This window comes from Colletotrichum phormii (assembly GCF_030913505.1).
Source record: "Colletotrichum phormii strain CBS 102054 chromosome Unknown BDP81scaffold_1, whole genome shotgun sequence".
In the NCBI taxonomy this organism is placed as follows: domain Eukaryota; kingdom Fungi; phylum Ascomycota; class Sordariomycetes; order Glomerellales; family Glomerellaceae; genus Colletotrichum; species Colletotrichum phormii.
In genome coordinates, this window is record NW_026851443.1 from 417,579 (window position 1) to 434,689 (window position 17,111).

The 17,111-nt window shown below is 55.8% G+C and overlaps 5 protein-coding genes across 5 annotated transcripts; 2 read left to right on the forward strand and 3 right to left on the reverse strand.

The window, feature by feature from the left end:
* Positions 1–3,066: 3,066 nt before the first annotated feature.
* On the reverse strand, positions 3,067–4,542 carry BDP81DRAFT_412339 (uncharacterized protein). The gene is made up of 2 exons (XM_060589210.1): positions 4,191–4,542; positions 3,067–4,141 (listed from the first exon to the last, which is right to left on the reverse strand). The coding sequence occupies exon 2, from the start codon at positions 4,086–4,088 to the stop codon at positions 3,423–3,425; it is 666 nt and encodes a 221-aa protein (XP_060451310.1). The 5' UTR covers positions 4,089–4,141; positions 4,191–4,542; the 3' UTR covers positions 3,067–3,422.
* BDP81DRAFT_401390 (fungal-specific transcription factor domain-containing protein) lies at positions 4,542–6,243 on the reverse strand (the record flags this gene model as incomplete). Its single annotated transcript, XM_060588806.1, has 2 exons — positions 5,682–6,243; positions 4,542–5,635 (listed from the first exon to the last, which is right to left on the reverse strand). Exons 1-2 carry the CDS (start codon positions 5,752–5,754, stop codon positions 4,542–4,544), a joined length of 1,167 nt encoding a protein of 388 aa, XP_060451311.1. The 5' UTR covers positions 5,755–6,243.
* Positions 6,244–6,722: 479 nt separating this feature from the next.
* BDP81DRAFT_1621 (S-adenosyl-L-methionine-dependent methyltransferase) lies at positions 6,723–8,176 on the forward strand. Its single transcript, XM_060582048.1, has 5 exons — positions 6,723–6,769; positions 6,836–7,188; positions 7,241–7,378; positions 7,453–7,872; positions 7,937–8,176. Exons 2-5 carry the CDS (start codon positions 6,929–6,931, stop codon positions 7,953–7,955), a joined length of 837 nt encoding a protein of 278 aa, XP_060451312.1. The 5' UTR covers positions 6,723–6,769; positions 6,836–6,928; the 3' UTR covers positions 7,956–8,176.
* A 254-nt stretch (positions 8,177–8,430) lies between these two features.
* BDP81DRAFT_306181 (cutinase transcription factor 1 beta) lies at positions 8,431–10,562 on the reverse strand (the record flags this gene model as incomplete). The annotated part of the gene is made up of 2 exons (XM_060583251.1): positions 8,431–10,047; positions 10,146–10,562. The coding sequence occupies 2 exons, from the start codon at positions 10,560–10,562 to the stop codon at positions 8,431–8,433; spliced, it is 2,034 nt and encodes a 677-aa protein (XP_060451313.1).
* Positions 10,563–11,408: 846 nt separating this feature from the next.
* Positions 11,409–12,407, forward strand: BDP81DRAFT_1625 (uncharacterized protein). Its single transcript, XM_060582054.1, has one exon. The coding sequence runs from the start codon at positions 11,565–11,567 to the stop codon at positions 12,258–12,260; it is 696 nt and encodes a 231-aa protein (XP_060451314.1). The 5' UTR covers positions 11,409–11,564; the 3' UTR covers positions 12,261–12,407.
* Positions 12,408–17,111: the final 4,704 nt, after the last annotated feature.

The window sequence follows — 17,111 nt, forward strand, 5'->3', positions numbered from 1 at the left end:
ATGGTGTCAAACGGACTCGACACTTGGTGGCTACTCCAGATGGGTCATTCAGGTTTCGGCGGTGGACGCATGGCATGCTATTGCGATCAGGACAAGATGGAGGAATCATGGCGAAGGGTCAAACGCTTCTTCATCATGAGAGCTACATCGGGATGGGAACGACACATTCGAGCACGCACAGACACACGCAGTTCTTCATTCGCTCGTTGCCCTAGATAGTAGATAGCAAGAGCCGTTTAATCGACCTTTATTTTCCACCAACACTGGCTTCTCTTGCGCCTCGTGATCTAGATGAAGGTTGATTCCGTGAGACAAGTCTCAATTTGGCCGGAGACTGTACTATCATCCTACCTATGCAAGTGGCGAGGCGCATTGTCAGCCCCTGCCTCCAGGCAAGGGAACTGTTTTCAGCGAGCTCGTATGCATATGCGCGGTCCCTCCCATTACGGGTCTGCCGTCCTGATTGTCTTCGATCCAAATGCTACGGTGAATACAAGAGTGGTGGATGGAATGTCTTTATCTCGTGTAGCGTCACCTCGAGGAATTACACGGGAAGCTCCGAACTTGACACACAGAGAGGTCAGTTCCCGAGAAAAAGCGCAGGGTCACGGGAAGGCCGTCAGGGGTATCAATTTCGTGACCAGGATCTCCTCAGGGAGCACGTCGGTTCTAATTTACTGAGTAGTTGAAGGCATGCCTGCTCTATTGTTTGATCTGAGTTGATTGCCACTTGGCCGTGCCCTCTCTCCTTGACCCATCCCACTCCACGACTGCGTTCCTTGACACTCCGACCTCAACAAGTTATCCCAATTTGAATGGAATGCCCCGGCTGCCTGAACTTGGAGTGGAACCCCTTAATGATGACCTGATTGACCAGACGAATGTTGCGTGGGAGGGTCTCCTTGTCCACCAACTTCTAGACCAGCTGTGCGAACTCTTGGGCCAGCGCTGCGAGCTTCTGAGACTTCTTCGCGATCTCCTTGGCCGACTCGGCCTTGTCCCGAGCTAGCTTTGCGATCTCTTCGGCCTGCTCCTGGTTCTCTCTGTGGAGCTCATCGCACAATTGACCCATCGCTTCGAGTTTGTCTGCGGTCGTCTGATGGTCCTCGTATTCCACAGTGGCGTTGAGGCGGGCGTCGGGACTGGGAGGGGCATTCAGGCTCACGAAGCGCTGAATATATCTGTAGCGTCCATTGACGTAGAGACGGTGTGGCTCGGTTTTCACGAAGGTTACGGGCGATCCTGGGCGCGGAATGAAGCCCGACGCAGTGTCACCGACTGCGTTGTGCGTTTTGTCGTTATCTTCCGCCATCTTGAGGTGCTTGAGAATGTAGTTGTTGAATGTGGAGTGATTGGGCCGATGAAGGTGGAGAGATGAGCTTGTTTGATAAGGGTTGTGTGAGAGAGAAGTTTCCAGGCAGGGAAGGGTCCCAGGCTTTGTTTTTGTTAGCCTACCTCACGTGTCGTGATGGCCTCAATCACTCAAGGCCTCACCGCCTTTCACGTGACCCAACAGGGTGCCCTTCCTCGGCTGTCTAGATTCAGACTGCAAAACCCACACCAGAGATGATCCAATTGACTAGACGGGGCGGAAATGTCATGGCCCAGCATGTGTGTGGAGGTATCCATCACTCGATGAAGATCTGTGTAAGCTGGAGTCGATGGGCGTCGTGATGAGCCACCGGGAACGGAGATGCTATGACTTCTCAGATAGGTAATCGTGAACTAGACACTTTGACCATCTTGACCTCACATCACACGCAAAGTATCGACATACCGTGAACACCCTGGCCGTAGAGAGGGAAAAAGTGACTGATGAGTGTCTGCATTTGTAGAAGTGCTGTGCCGTCAATGTCCAGTTCCATAAAACTTCTGTCGAGACTCGGAGAAGAGCCCGCACATTTCGATGTTAGCTAGTCCCTCACTGTAAAGTCAAACAACCTTGTGACGCATGCCCTGAAGCTCTTGGTCAGACAATATCGCTCAAGATATCTCCATGGTTTGACTTTCTTCAGGGTTCCCGTCATCACTACCAGCGTCTTTTCCGCGGACGAGCGTTGCGCACGAGTTTTCTAGAAAACTCCACAGGCTGTCGCTAGCCAACTCACGAGGCATGGTCTTGGTGACCAAGGACTTCCAAGACAGATACCTACCCCTCGGTGCCATGTCACCAAGCGCTGTAATTGCCTTGCTTCCATGTTCCGGTCCAAGGATGTCAGGGAACGGGGCTCCAGATGGCCAAGCTTGATTTAGCAGAAATGAGGTTAACGAAATAGGCCAAGGCGGATGACTTGGAGACATGTGCGACTCATCGAAGGTGATGTAAATTATTACGAGGTTGGGCGATGCGATACAGACAGCGCTGTTCCCAAGCTGGCCTCTCGTCTTGTGTGTGATCTGGCAAGATGTGGGAAGGATTGTACGCAAAGCTCTTGGGTATCCGCACCTCTTCAACAGTCGGCGGGGAGGGGCTCGACTCATCACATGGCGCGACCTCAGTCTCCCTAAAGAAAGAAATGGAATAGAAGCAAAAGTAAAACTGAGGCCGATTCAGTCCTTCGGTAAGCTCCATACACGCTTCCTCAATCGGGGACAAATATCACTTGACATTCAGATGGAATGACCTCTCCCAGACTCAACGCTCACCGCTCAAAACGACTACTTGGTCAACATCGCTAGGCGCAATGAAGGTCAGGATTAGGAGAAAATAACGCAAAGCCTCCTCGCGCATCTAAACGCAGCCATCGCACAACAAGCCAAACCGGATCGAAACTTGTAGTTACTTCATTTGCCCTAAAGTTTTGAATGGACCGCAGGGGCCTAGACCTTAGTTGTCTTTTGATAGACTCAGCCTTTCCGTAGACCTGGACACGGAGGGGGCAAGGATGCTTGGAAAGTCGACGAGAGTAGTTAGCTTGGCGGTATGTCGAGCGAGGCTATTGTGACATTCCATCATCATCAGTGTTACGATATCATTCCACGGGTTCAAGTCCCCAGATAGTCTACTGCAGCACGTGAGAGATCACAATCATGGTAGCACTGGGACAAGTTGCATTTCCAGAAAACGCCGTTGACATCCATCTCATTGATTAGGCTAGGAAATACTGCCATGAGGCGTACCGGGCTCCGTGGACTACTGTTTGAAGACCACTTCCCTTTCCAATGCCCCATTCGTCGAAAAGCCACTGTTTGTAACTCGTCAGATATCACATAGTCAAGCTATGTACAGCTCAGCCATCATGCACATCTCTATTTAATCTTCTGTGTGAAGATTGCGATGCGATGCTAGGTGAGCCTCCTGTGGATACACTGTATGTGTTTCTGATCTTGATGGCATATTGTATGTACGCCGAAATCGAACTCGTCCAACTGTACAGCCCACATGTGTCGAGAATACTTATCCCGACGCGTCCTCACTGCGTTCAGATGCGTGGGTTGGCTTTGAGCGTCGCGACTTCCTGCGCCAGCCTTGCGTTTTCCTGTGCCATCTCTGCGATCCTCCGGGCTTGCGTCGCCCTGTCCTGGGTCATCTCCGCGATTTTCTGAAGAAGCTCTTCGCACTTCCGCTCAGACGCCTCTAGCTTGTCTGCATTCGCTTGGTTCCTCTCCTCTTCTGCTTTCCAGAACTGATCTGTAGCTGTCGTGAATCTAGCCTTTAGAGATTCGGCCGGCCCTCCTCCGATCGGCTCCGCGCTGGCGGCAGCTGGCGCGCCTCTCCTCTTTCGCGACCGCTCGGAAGGCTCGTCGTGCTTGCGCTTGTTGTTGTGACTACCGGTGGCTTGCTGGCCGTTGTGTGCAGCAGTGGCGCCTGGGGCGTTGTTGGAGGTTTGGGTGGGATCATCGATGTTGTCGACTCGGGCGCGGGATGATGATGCCGCTGTTGCCTCTGCTTCCTCTTTCTTCTTTCGCATCAACTCTTTATATTTTGCCCTGCGAGCCTGTGCTAGTTCGCTCATATCCACGTCCTCTGATCTGCTGGGCCGAACTCGTCTCTGATCGGCCGGCAACCTCCAGCGCCGTGGCATGATATTGGTTCGCCGGTTGTCAGATTCGAGTTCGGCTTCTAAAGCGGCTTCTAAAGCGTCCATGTTGACCGGGTGAAATAGTTTGGCTGGAATGCGCTCGTTGATCTGACTTGGTCCTGCCATCAGAGTCAGTAGTGTCCGATCAACCCCAGTTCACGAACCGACCTGTGTTTCCGACGCGGAGTCCTCTCCTCGGCGGTTAATATCGAAATGCTTGATGTTGATGGAGGGGTATGGGTGCCAGGTATAGAGTGAGAAGAAGCGAAAAAGTCGTGCGAAAACGTAAGGTGTGTGGGAAAGAAGCTGTCCGAGGAGTGAGGGGGAGGAGGGGGGGGGAGAAAGAAACACCTGGGTCTCGTCGAACTGCTTGGGAAGGCACGACTCTACCTCAGATTCCTATTTTCCTCGGCTGCACAAAACAGCCACAATTGTTTTCCACGTGCTCTACCTCCCAGTCTCAACCTCACCTCGTCAACGTTCAACCGAGATCTTACTCTTCACCGCCCCCCGCCCCCCCTACGACAAAGAAAGCTTCCACCCAAACTTGTCAATAATCTCCTGCCAGTCTTGATCTGCGGACGTTGCACCACCGCTGTCAAAATCCCGCGTCTGCCAGATTGTCCAGACGACCCTCTTCACCGTCGATATGTTACTGATGGGCCACTTGCTGTCCAGCAGATTGAACAGGTCAAGCACAGCCTTGCGATGTGCGTCACTAGAACTGACACACCCAGCGATGAACAGCGGCCACATGGGGAATGATCGCTGGGGTTGATCCTCGACAATCACCTCGCCAAGACGATCCAGCAGCGTCTGCAATAACTGCGGGATCGCCCGAGTCCGTACAGTAGCTCCATAAACTATCAACTGGAGGTATATCAGAGCAGCGAACCTAAAGCACTCGGCGCTTTTGACGAGGTAGTCGTCGTGCGTGCTCTCAGCAGAGAAGTCCAACTCCCGAATACGTCTCTCGAGGCGTGATCCCTCTTCCGAGTATCCATCATCCTTCCGAGCCGCTGCCGAGACCATGCTGATTAGTTGAACCAGCTCCATCGAACAGCCGATCTGAGGGTCAATCGTCTGGAACGTCCCTTGACCTGGCAAGAGCCGCTCGAGACGTCCGATGGCCTCGTCACAGTCGTCGGTCTGTCCATCAAGATGCGGCGCTTTGCATCCGGTCGTCTTCATCAAGATGTATCGAAACCGAAAATACTGAAGAACGAGCGCGGCACACTCGGGCGTGATCCAGTCGCCGTGGGCGTCCATGATGGCCAGAGCACCCCGTAGATGCCTCAACCACGACGGACGAGACCCTTCAGCTATCTCCAAGGAGGCCTGGAGCACGCACGTCAGGAGATTCTCCTCTGCCTCGATAGCGGTGTCAAGCTTCGACTGCAGCTGTGTCAAGGCGTTGATCTTGTATCGAATGGCTGCACCGGCATAGTCCACCCCATCTTGCGGGGTCCTCCGGACCATTTCCGCCGCACTCAATGCCAGGACGGTAGAAAAGAGAGGGCCGCTGCTGCTGAGGAGGATGGGCATGATGGACGTCCTGAAGAGGTTTCTCTCGCTAGGGACGTATACCCGGCTGTTGCTAATGACCTCAAAGTCTTATCTTGTCAGAGCGGCTGTCTGGTGTAGACCTCGACTACTTACAGTACTGAACCATCATGCTTTCTCGTCCACCGGCGAGCGTGCCTGACTTTGGCAGCCAACTCAGAGCCGGCATGAGTCGAGGTTGCCCCTGAGACAATGGCAAGTCCACCAACTATCCTCTAGGACCGTCCGCGTACTGCTGACAAACGAGAGCCAGCTCATCGCTTCGAAGGTTCACAAAGGAATCGCTCGCCGGCGATTCCAACGGCGCGATAAAGCGGCCAGATGCCACGGAGAGAAGAAACTTGGATGGCGAAGACTGGCTCGACTTGACGTACACACACGCGACGCCGTGCTTGCGACAGCTCGCGCACTTTGGCTTCCCTTCATCGCACCTTCGCTTCCGCCGCCGACAGTCTAGACATCCGGTTCGGCTCCGGGTCCCGTTGCCGGCCATGTTGCTTGATTTGTGGGTCTACGTCGCGGTCATGGTCTGGTGGGAAAGCCATGAGATCATGCTCGGGTGACTGATGTGATGGTAGATGCAGGTTCCAACAAAAGTGTCCTCCGACTCGCCGCCGAAGACCCCGGTCCGCATTATCGGGAGAGATAAGGGGGGCTCCGTTGGAGATGCGGGGATGCTCACCGAGATTAGATAAGCAGACCGACGATGGTGCAGGGATGTGAGCTCGACTTCTGAAGGCGTTTGACTCTGGGCGACGCGACAAAACCACCAACGATATGCCGGCAGGTTCGTCAGCCAAAACAGAGTGTCAAGAGGGGGTACACATCTGATTAGCTGTCATCTCAACCGTCTTGCGGCAAGTTTAGGACTCCGGACCCGCCCCGCTAGGGTGCCTTGACTCGCCGCGTCGTATTGGTCGCATCCCCCAACTAACATGCTTTCCGAATCCGAGGCGACGCGGACTTTCAGATGAGGGGCCAGCGTCTCCGGGATGAGAGAAACACCACGCTTCTATTCTCACGATGAGAAAGCGAGCATGTCTGAAGAGAATGTACAAGATGACCTCGTCCCTGAGCCTGACGTGCCGGTGCGTGCCTTGGGGGTCTCTGGGCGATGCCGGAGATCACATCCGAGACTGCGTGACATGACTGACTAGGGCGACACGGATTCGACCATTGGGAATGTGAGTTGAGCCATACACCGGGTCGTCCTTCTGCTCACCTTGGGACGATTTCTCTGCTACGACAAGTCTCCGAAGCTCCATTATAGACTATCGTGTCGAAAACGGCAGAACATACCATCGCTACAAGGAAGACAGTGAGTCGCAAACCCATGCCCTCTGATGTCCCGCCCTAAACATCCCTCAGAATACTTTTCGCCAAATGACGAGCTGGAAGTCAACCGGCTAGACCTCCAGCACCACCTATTCCTCCTCACATTCGACAACAGGCTGGGATTCGCGCCTCCGAATAATCCGGAGTGGAAGGGCGGCCGTGTGCTCGACGTTGGGACGGGTACCGGTATTTGGTGTATTGACTTTGGCGACGAGCACCCCAACGCGGATGTCCTCGGTTTTGATCTATCGGCCACGCAACCAGAGTTGTGCGTTTCATGAGGACCACCGAGATGAAGTGTACTGACACTACGGTAACAGCGTCCCGCCCAACGTTCAATCCGAAGTAGACGACCTCGACAACGAGTGGATCTACGCTCGGCATTTCGACTACATCCACATCCGCGGCATGTCGGGAAGCGTGCGCAACTGGACCGAACTCCTTAAGAAGTGCTACGAGTACGCCGCCTTTCATCCCGTTAACCCGCCGATCCTACCAAATCAACATCGATCTTGTACTGACAGCAGCGCAGCAACCTCAACCCCGGCGGCTACATTGAGCTCCAAGAAGTAGAAGAGACAATAGTTCGCGCAGACAGCTCGACATCCACAAGCGACGCCTTTTCCCGATCCCTCGCCTACGTCTCCTCGGCCCTCAAAGTCTTTGGGTGCCCCTTCATCCCTCTCGACGACCTCACGACGCTCGTAAGGGACACGGGCTTCGTAGACATCCAAGACCGCCGCTTCATCTGGCCCCTCAAAAGCTGGCCCCGCGATCCACACCTCAAAGAGCTCGGGTCCTGGACTCGCGAGAACCTCGCCTGCAATACGGCCGGCATGATTATGGCGCCCATGACGCGGGTACACGGGTGGAGGGAGGAGGAGTTGCACGTCTTTGCCGCCGAGGTGCGAAGAGATCTCGCTGATCGTGGGAATCACGCGTACTGGCCACTGTGAGTTGACTGACTGTGTTGATGATGTTGAAGAGGTGGCAGCAGCAAGACTGACGTGCGGTAGTCGTGCTATTTGGGCTTGAAAGCCTGAGGCGTCCCAGTGACACAGCCCCCGCAACATCCATGCTTCGGTCATTCCCAGACCGAATCGACCCCCACGCGCCACAACCATGAACAATGCCAGTCACATGCAAACGCCACGCACACTTCTTTCAACTCATGTTCTCATTCAAAGCCATCATTACACGACTACATAGTTGAACAAATACCAGGCGCCGCATGAGGGTATCCAAGCAAACCCCCCTACTCCAATGAGCCCCTCCCAGTCTGAGAAAATCCTTCCGGCCGAAAACGCCGTTTCATTAACACACACGAAACCCATCCAGGAAAATCGAGCTTCCCTTTTTTTGCTCTATCCCGACTCCATGTAGTGCAAGTATGCTTCCAACCAGAAAATCCCATCGTGAATCTGCAAAGATGCTCCCAAAGGAGTCTATATGCGAGTGTTGAACCGAAAATGTAAAAATGCAAAGAGCGCAAAACGTGAGTTCATACGCATTAGGCGAGAGTGGCAGTTTCAGCTACACCGTCGTCCTTTGTAGTCGTGTCCACACCAGCCGCCGCCCAGTTCATGGCGTCATTCATGCCGTCCTCCCCAAAGACGTTCGCCATGAACCCGTCATCTGTGTTGTTGACGCCCTCTGGCGGGAACTGGAGCCATTGATCAACATCAAACTCTGTCCCCGTCATGGCATTCCAGTCAATCTCCTCTTGCGTCTGCAAGAACTCGAGGTCGAGCGGGCCGGGCTCCTCAGTGCTGCCGAAGCTGCCGTTGGCGCTGGGCGTCATGGCCTCAAGCGAAGACTCGTGATCCTTCTCCGTCGGCGGCGGGCTCTGGGCCGACAAGTCGAGCGCTGCGGCGTTGATGGTCTGCGGGAGGAACTCGCGCTGGGGATTCGGCTTGTTGGCAAAGAGGGCCTCGCCGGTCGTCATGTACGGCAGGTTATCGGGCGGGGGCGTCTGCGCGCCAAAGGTCGGTTCGGCGAGCTTGAGGTTCTGCTGCGTCATGGGCGCGGTGGTCTGCTGGAGGTTAATGTCAATGGCGGCCTTGCGGAGGGCCGCATCGAGGAACCCGGTAGCGTAGTCGGCGGCGGCGTAGATCTCGCGCAGCTTCTCCATGACGCGCATGCACTGGCGGAAGCCGCGAGTGGCGCGGTCTCTGGACTGCGAGACGGGATTCTTCATTTCCAGAAGATGAATGATCATGGCCGGCAGGATGACGGTAACGCCGGTGGTGGGGAGATACCTCTCGAGGCGGAGCTGGTGGAGCTCTGCCGCCATCCGGGTGACGTGCATCGCGGCGTCGCGGACGCGGAGCCGGGACATCTCCTGCACCTGCCGGGAGGTTGTCGGTGCATGGACCGGGGACGACGGCAGGAACTGCGGGCGATGCAGGGCCGAGATCGTCGTGTAGTACACCATGTGCAGCAAGGTGCGCTGAACTGCGACGGTCGACCGCCCGTTCTTGACATCGAGGGGCGTCAGGGGCCTGTACTGGCAGATGGCGGGCAAAGTGTCGGCCCAAGCCATGAGCTCCAGGTCCACCGAAGTGACACTCTCGACGTTATCGAGCTTCTTATTCGGGAACAGCATCATGGTGCTGTTGACGGTGTTCTCCGGGCGCATCTTATCCCGGATAAGGACAGAGTACTGCGCCTTGAGCATGTGGCTGATGCAGATGCACAGCTGAGCTTTGGAGATGCACAACGCGGCCAACTCCCGCTGCATCGAGACGTCGCGGAGCAGCATGCATTCGGCGGGGATGACCTTGTTCTCCTCGGACAGGATCTCCAGCTCAAAATCGTTCTCCTGCAGCATCGGCACGTCAAAGTCCTCATCCTTGATGCGGGTGGGCCTGCGCATGCCCAGGGCGATGAGGCGGTCGCGCATGAAACAGGACCACCAGATGCGCTTCCACAGCCTCTGTTTGCGAACCGGCATGCTCGTCGCGGCCGGGTCGCGGTGCAGGCCAATGGTGTGGGCCAGCGAAATGGCAACGCCCATCCAGTGCCATGTGTCCTTTTGATCGTCGGGGGTCTCGTACCAGTACGTCATCAAGAGAAGAGCCTGCACGAGGACGAGGCGATCCGACTCGTAGTCAAAGTCGTAGAGCAACTACACACGAATGTTTAGCATGTGAAGATGGTGGGCGTGGGGGTGACCCCCGTGCCGCTAGTGCGGTGTCAAAGAGAGTTCAGGGACGGGCCACTTACCCTCGTCTTCTGGAAGAAGGCCTTCCTGGCGGCTTTCCGCGTCGGGTATCCCGCCTCGCGAAGGACCTTCATGTCGACAAAGGCCGTGGCGGCAAACATGACTGCCTGGTAGAGGAACAGGCTGATCTGACCGCACAGCCCATCCTGAGCGTTGATGATGGCCAAAAAGTCGTACAGCTCGAGCAGCGGCATGTACGGATGAACGTATTCGACGTAGGCCTGGAGCAGAGCGTTCTGCAACGGCAGCGCAGGCAGAGTCAGGGCACCCTTTGCGTGCAGGTAGGTGACATCCTCCTGGGCGATCTTGGCGGGTAGTGGTTTCACATAGGCCGGGAGCTGGCCGTGGAGGTCGGGCTCCTCGAGGGAGGCGAGAAATTGACTCGTTCGGCCGTCGCCAGCGCCGCCTGCACCGCCCATGCCGCCAAAGAGAGAGGCCTGGGCGAGCAGGTTCGACAACAGGCGACGAGAGTTGCCATCTGCTGACGCTGCGGCCGCAGCAGACTGCAGCTTGGTGAGCAGCGCTGCGCTGTCATGACGGTAACCCGATCGTTGATCTAAGATTCACAAGGTCCCGTGGTCAGCGAGTCGTCCCAAAACACTGACCGCTTTGGTCTGGGTGGGTTGGATGTGATGATAATGACTGGAGAGGGCTGGCATGTGAATGTGGATTACGTGTGAGAGGCTAAGGGGACGTGGGAGGGACGGAGCTGGGGCGGCGGACGGAGTGCGGAACGGAGGGGGAGGGGTACGCTGAAGAAATCAGGAGAAACCGCCATGACTTGACGAGGAAAGGCGGAGAAAGGCCCCAGGTCACGGGGTAGGAAAAGTCCCAAGACGCCCCTCCATACTTTACCCCGTTCCGTCCCCTCCCCCAGTCTGAGCCCCCCGGACTGGGCAGCGATGGGCAAAACCAGGAACACAAAAAAATACGACGGGCAGAAGACAGACAAACAGGGGGCGCAATTTGAATGTGCGGTGCGGAATTGACAAAGATTCCCACGCTAAAAAGGTGTTCCAAAAAAACAAAAAAACAAGTGTTGCAGGGCCAAGAAAAAGAATTGTGCGACACAGAGACGAAAGGCGAAGAAAAAAAAGCTTACAGATCATGTGCGGAACGTGACCCTCAATTCCGTCTGAAGAGCCGCCGGGAACCGACAGGCCCCCAAGAACACCTGGGCCAATTCCAATTCCGGTTCCAATTGCAGCAGCAGCAGCAGTAGCAGATCCTGCTCCAGCGCCGGCACCAAGGCCAGACGTCGCATTCAAGGGCAGGCCGGAGGATGCGGGGACGGGGTTCGCGGCGATGGAACCGTTGACCGAGGCCACCGAGGCATTGCTGGGTCGGCGCAGTTCCGCGCTGCTGTGAATGTTGATTGGGTTCGCGCCTTTGGAGCGCAACTGTGCCTCGGCTCCCACAACATGGTGCCCCGCCGTGCTGGCAGTCAACAAGTTCTTCCTACAAACGCGCCAAGAAGTCAGCGGGGGGTCAACTTTGCGGGTTTGGGGATTTCCCCATGGGCGTCATGTCGTGCATCCCCAATTGTCCGCCTGCATTGTGCCTCGGCATTGTACCGAGGCACCGTGGTGAGCGCGAGGATGCGGGTTTGCGGCCTGCAAGATACGGCTCGCCGAAGGTTCCGCCACGGACACACGGGGGAACTGAGACGGCCGGGTCAAACTTACTTTCGTCGGCGGCTCTCCTGGACAACGCACTCGACATTGTCCCATCTGCAGTTGCCGCAGGGCGCGCCTTCAACCACGTCGCAGCGGACTTTGCGCGCGCGACAGCTCACACAAGCGCGGGCGGCTCTGCGTTTCGTGATCTTGGTTGGGGGAGCTCCGTCCTTCAGGTCCGCATCCGATGAAGAGCGCTTCTTGCTCTGCTCCTGGTCCGAGGTGTCGTTGGCGTCGTCGTTTTTCGGGTCCTCGGCAGCCTCGGCAGGCTCTTCCGTGGTCGCCATCGTCAGCGCCGATAGATCGGTGGCCGGCTCGGGGGCGGGCGTTGCCTCGAGGGCGGGCGCGGTGGTGGTGGTGGTAGTTTCGGTCGCCATTGTCGCGGCACGCAAGCAGTCTCTCCTATTTAGAGACTGCTCGTTGTTCAGGCCGGTTGCTTAGGGGTAAAGTAGACGAGGGGGTGTCGTCGTCAGTCTCGGGAAATGGGCCGAGTTTAAAGATGAAGAATCGTTATGTTGCTCCGGCAAAAGGACTTAATACGTATGGAAGCGACTTGCAGATGTAAGGGGCTCGCATATACGGGCACCAGGCGTCAAAGGTGAGCTCTGCGTACAAGTTGTCAAAGCTGGGGCGATAGATCCTCGTCGAGGCGTGGGACACAAACGTAAACAACAGAACAAGGCGGAACGAGGTTGCGTTGAGATGAGCATTGAATGTTTCCAAGCCTGATACTAAATGCTGCTGCTATTCGATCCGCGCGGAATGGAGTGCGGACGACTCTTGGTTAGAGATTGGAGTGTGGTGTGTCTGGGGCGTGTGTCTCGTGATTTGACGGTCGATGCTGTCTTGGGGATGGTCTGGAATTGGAGATGCAAAGGAGGAGGCAACTTCAAGCTCGAAATGTTTAGAAAAGCCGGAGCTACGGGCAAAAAGGTGGAAAAAGAGCAGCAAAGGAGAAGCGGGAATGTGGGGTCCAAGGGTGCGAAGGGGATGGGCGAGGTATTATATTATTCCATTGGGATCAATCTTTTTGCTACGAAGTGGCAGGCTGAGCTTGACACACCTTGGGAAAGTAAGAAACTGGGAACGGACTCTCTTTCTTTCGTCTGGAATTCCCACGAGGTATCCGTAGCTTTACTGTGTCTACACCCCCCCCTGCGGCCCTGGTCGGCGGCCCCATTGTCCATTTCCCCTCCTCCTCCTCTTTTTGGCTCCTTTCACTCTCCGATCCATTGACGAGACTAGGCCGGGCGAAGAAACGAGGGAGGCGGAACAACCCTGCTCCTCCCCAGCTGCCCAGCTGCACCATTCTACACCTGGCAAGGTCAGGAAAAAGGCAGGAGGGTAATAATTAGAGCAGGATCACCAGCGACCAGCACGACGTGGATCTTGTACGTACCCCGAATTATGGGGAAACGAAGCTAACGAGGAACAAGTGCAAAGCAGCAAAATATGGAGAAACAAGTGGGAAAGAGTTAGTCAGGCATGAGACAAGGATGCTGGATGAGACGGAGCGTCTGACTTTGGTACGGAGTACCTACTTACCTTTGGTGCAGAGTACGGAGTACGTATCGGGGAGATAGTACGTACTCCCCACGAAGTACCTCACCTTCCCTCACCTCAAGTTCTTCGACTGCTCACGATGCCACGATGCTGTTTTCCACCGAATTTTGTGCTTGCCATTCTCTCCCATTCCACGCCTTGACCCCGGGTCCCCGAGAGCTGTCAAATCTGTCTGTCCGATGACCCGTGACCTGCATCGAGCGCAGTGACACAGAGACCACGGGACGTCGTTGTGTTTTCCAGGCCTGCCGTTGGACCTGGACCGAGATTGGCCAAGAGAGGGAAGCGTGGAACCAAGCCGCACTGCGCAATCGCTGCGCAATGTCAGGGCGCTCTTACATGAGCAGGTCTGCATTTTGCAGTCTTCCATTGGTGACTGCTTACCTCACGGTACCACTGCCTACAGACTGACGGACGCCATGGGGATTCTTCATCCAGCGCCTCCCTGTCCGCCACGGCGAAGCTCGCGTGTGCTTCTCCTGATGGTGGTGTTGGTGTTGCATCCATCCGGCCGGTTTAGCCAACCACTTGCGCCGAACATCATAACCTCCAACTCTATCATTTTCACAAACGCAACCTGACCTCATCTTTCGACACCCGTCCACGTCCAGCGCATCAGCAGACAATCGACAACCGAAAACAGCCGCCGCGCCCGCTGTCTTTGCTTCGGCATCATCGCATGTGAAGTCTAACTGCAGATGTCGTAATCACAACTCCCACCATCCCTGCCCCCTTTCCAGCCAAGCTTGCATCTTTGGGGTTGGCCGTTTGGCAGTTGCGAATCTCTGGGGGGGGCTCGCTCGGGAAGGGGGTTGAACATGAGGGGCGCCGCGGCTTCCCATAGTGGGGTGGGTGCCTTACCTCTCTCTCACCGGGCAGGTTGTCACAGATCGTCGAGGCAAGTCATCCCTAAGAACCCAAAACTCTACTGCGCCCGTCAACTATCAAGTCCCCATCGTGGCAACAGCCGCCGGTCTGCATTAAAGATTGGTGTCGACTTGCAGTTTGCGGTCTCGTACATGAGCGCAATACCTGATTTTCCCGCCCGTATGCAACTGGCAGTCTGGCGCCGCACCCCGGCCGATCCTGCCCCCGATCCCCCTCCTGCCCTAGATGCCCTGTGTCTACACAGTACCTAGGTACGTCGTCCTTTCCCGTTACTCTCGAATCCACCCGCACTTGCTTTAAACAAATGACATTTGTTGCTTCCTTCCTTCCTGGGCCCAGACAAGATGGGAAGGCGGCCTCTTTGTCTCCCGTCGTTACCACTTGCCTCCAGGGTCCAGAGTCTCCAGTTGCCTCCTACCATTTCGTGTTATCAATGAGGGTCCCATAAAACCCATGCCTGCCGTACCTATCTATCCACGGATAGTGTGATGTGTCTCAGCAACACGTCGACCTTGCCGCATCGACGCTAGCCTCCTTGCCATGCCGCCATACCACCATGGTCCTCCATACCACAGCCTAGAACTTGACCTTCTCCAGAAAGAAGACCCGGCCCCAAAAACAACAAGCAGACCAGCAGACCGATCTTCTTCACCGCAAAACACCGACCTTTGTTATCGCTACCCGCTAGCTTCCTAGTCCACCTCCCGCGGCCCCGTATCCGACAGAACTTCTCCGCCAGATCCATTTCTCCCAATTCCGTATGTGTCAAGACGAGGCCCGGACGACAGCAGGAAAAAGGCAAAGCCTTGGCTTGATGAGGCTTGGGTTCTTGGGAACCTTGTTACTCCAGTCTCCAGAGTTCCTGGAACCCAAGGGTTCAGGAGGACGAATCGCCGTCCAGGGATCATGACCTTTTCCTCCACGGCCTCCAGCTGAACGCAGCAACCCAGGCCCTTGACCCCCCATTCTCTCCATCGTCACTCACACCTTGTGGGAACGGCCAATCACGAACCTGCAGCCGTGCCGTTGGCTGCCCTCGGAGGCTGGAAGAAGTACTCCTTGAGGCTTCTCCCTCATCAGTAGGTACCAACACCTCCCGGGTCACTATTTACCAGAGTCTACGTAGTAATATCACTAACCAGCGCCAGCCTCGCGAGTCAGGTCCAATCGAGTCAGCTCCGGTGTGGGCTCCCAGGATCACGCCCAGACACAAGCAGTCCACCTCCGCTCACCGCAGCATCCAACCACAGAGACGCCTACATAATCCTTAGCCTATCGTAAACCTCATTCCCCCAGTGGCCCCCTCCAACTTTAAAGCATCACGAGCCGCTCTGCAATTTTTCACACCTCATCTCAAACTGCACCCGTGCCATTGGGTCAATTGCGCCTGCCTTTAGTCACCACTCGTCACTCGCCAGTTACTACCAAAGGACCGTGTCCGATGCAGAATTCTGGAAAAAGTGTCCCAAGCCAGTCAAGCGCCTCCAGCCTCAAGCGATGGGCGGCGTGTCTGGCGTCTTTCCGGCGTCTGAGGACACCACTCCAGCCTCATTGTTCTGTCATAATTCTGCACAACGGCAGCATCATGAATCACTGGTCAGTGCCGTCACGTTAATTAACCAGAAGGTGGCCGCAGAAGCCCAGAAGCCGGCCGTGCTCAAGTCGGCTTCTTCAACCAAGTCGGCTTCTCGAATGCCCACACCCTCGCTCTCGCTTGCCCCAATCCATCAGGGTTTCGTCCTGCCGTCGTCTCGTTGGATCGACACACGACACACGCCCTTTAATCCGAAAGAACAAGATGCACAATTCCCGATTCAACCGCTCCCGTAATCAAAATCGATGCCCTTGCACCGGCGGGCGCCCAATCACGTCCCATTGCACACCTGGAAATATCTCCATTCGCCCAGCTGGATTCGGCAACAGTCGGGACTGCGGAGTGGATTACCCCTGTTGCAAAGGTAGCTGCTCTCTTCGTCCATCCACTCTTGACACACAAGATACAGGACGCGATCACGATCCCGTTTCCACGTCTCGAACTGCGAGCAGCAGCACCAACTGGCCCAAATGTCAAGACGGTTTGAATGAATGGGAAACACTGGTGGAATATTCACCCAAGTGCAGCCCTGACCCCGGTGGGCGCAATGTTTCGGTCAACGTTCCACCCCTGCGTCCTGTCCGTCCAAAACCTTCTCCCGGCCGAAGGTCCCTGGCGCCGACTCGACAGCACCGCGTCCGCGCATGCCGATGTCAGTACGTACTGTACAACCGTGCAATTCCCGTCCCTACATCCCGGCCATCCATCTCAAAAAAAGCCTGTCCTGACTGACTCCGTCCAAACCTTGACGGCAAGTAAAAATGTCCAACAGATGTAACGCATCAAGATTAAGCCAAAAAGACCAACGGATCCAATGGGCGTTTCGCAGAAGATCTGCATCGCGCCGTCTCGTCTGGTTTAGTTGTTATTGTGTCTGGCACTCTTCTTCACCGTCGCAGGTCCCAATATCCATTGTCAGCTAGACCCAGGAGCCCCAGTAAATCCACCTGACGAAACACGCACTCCCTTTGCTCCGATGCCACTTGCCGGGCGTGCGTGCCTCTTGGTATGACGAATGCCGTATCCAATGGTTCAGACTGCCTCCGTACCAGCCGGCCAGACCATCCTGGATGTTGACCCAAAATTAGGGGCGCTTCTGAGCCTCACTCACCGCACTTGTAACAGGACGGCATTGCCAGTTGGTCATCCATGACTTCACGATAATGCAACGGCAAACAACGGCCGCCGTCAGAGTTCCGCCAGATACTGTGCCTACCATCGCCACGGCACGCAGCCGGATCGGCAGC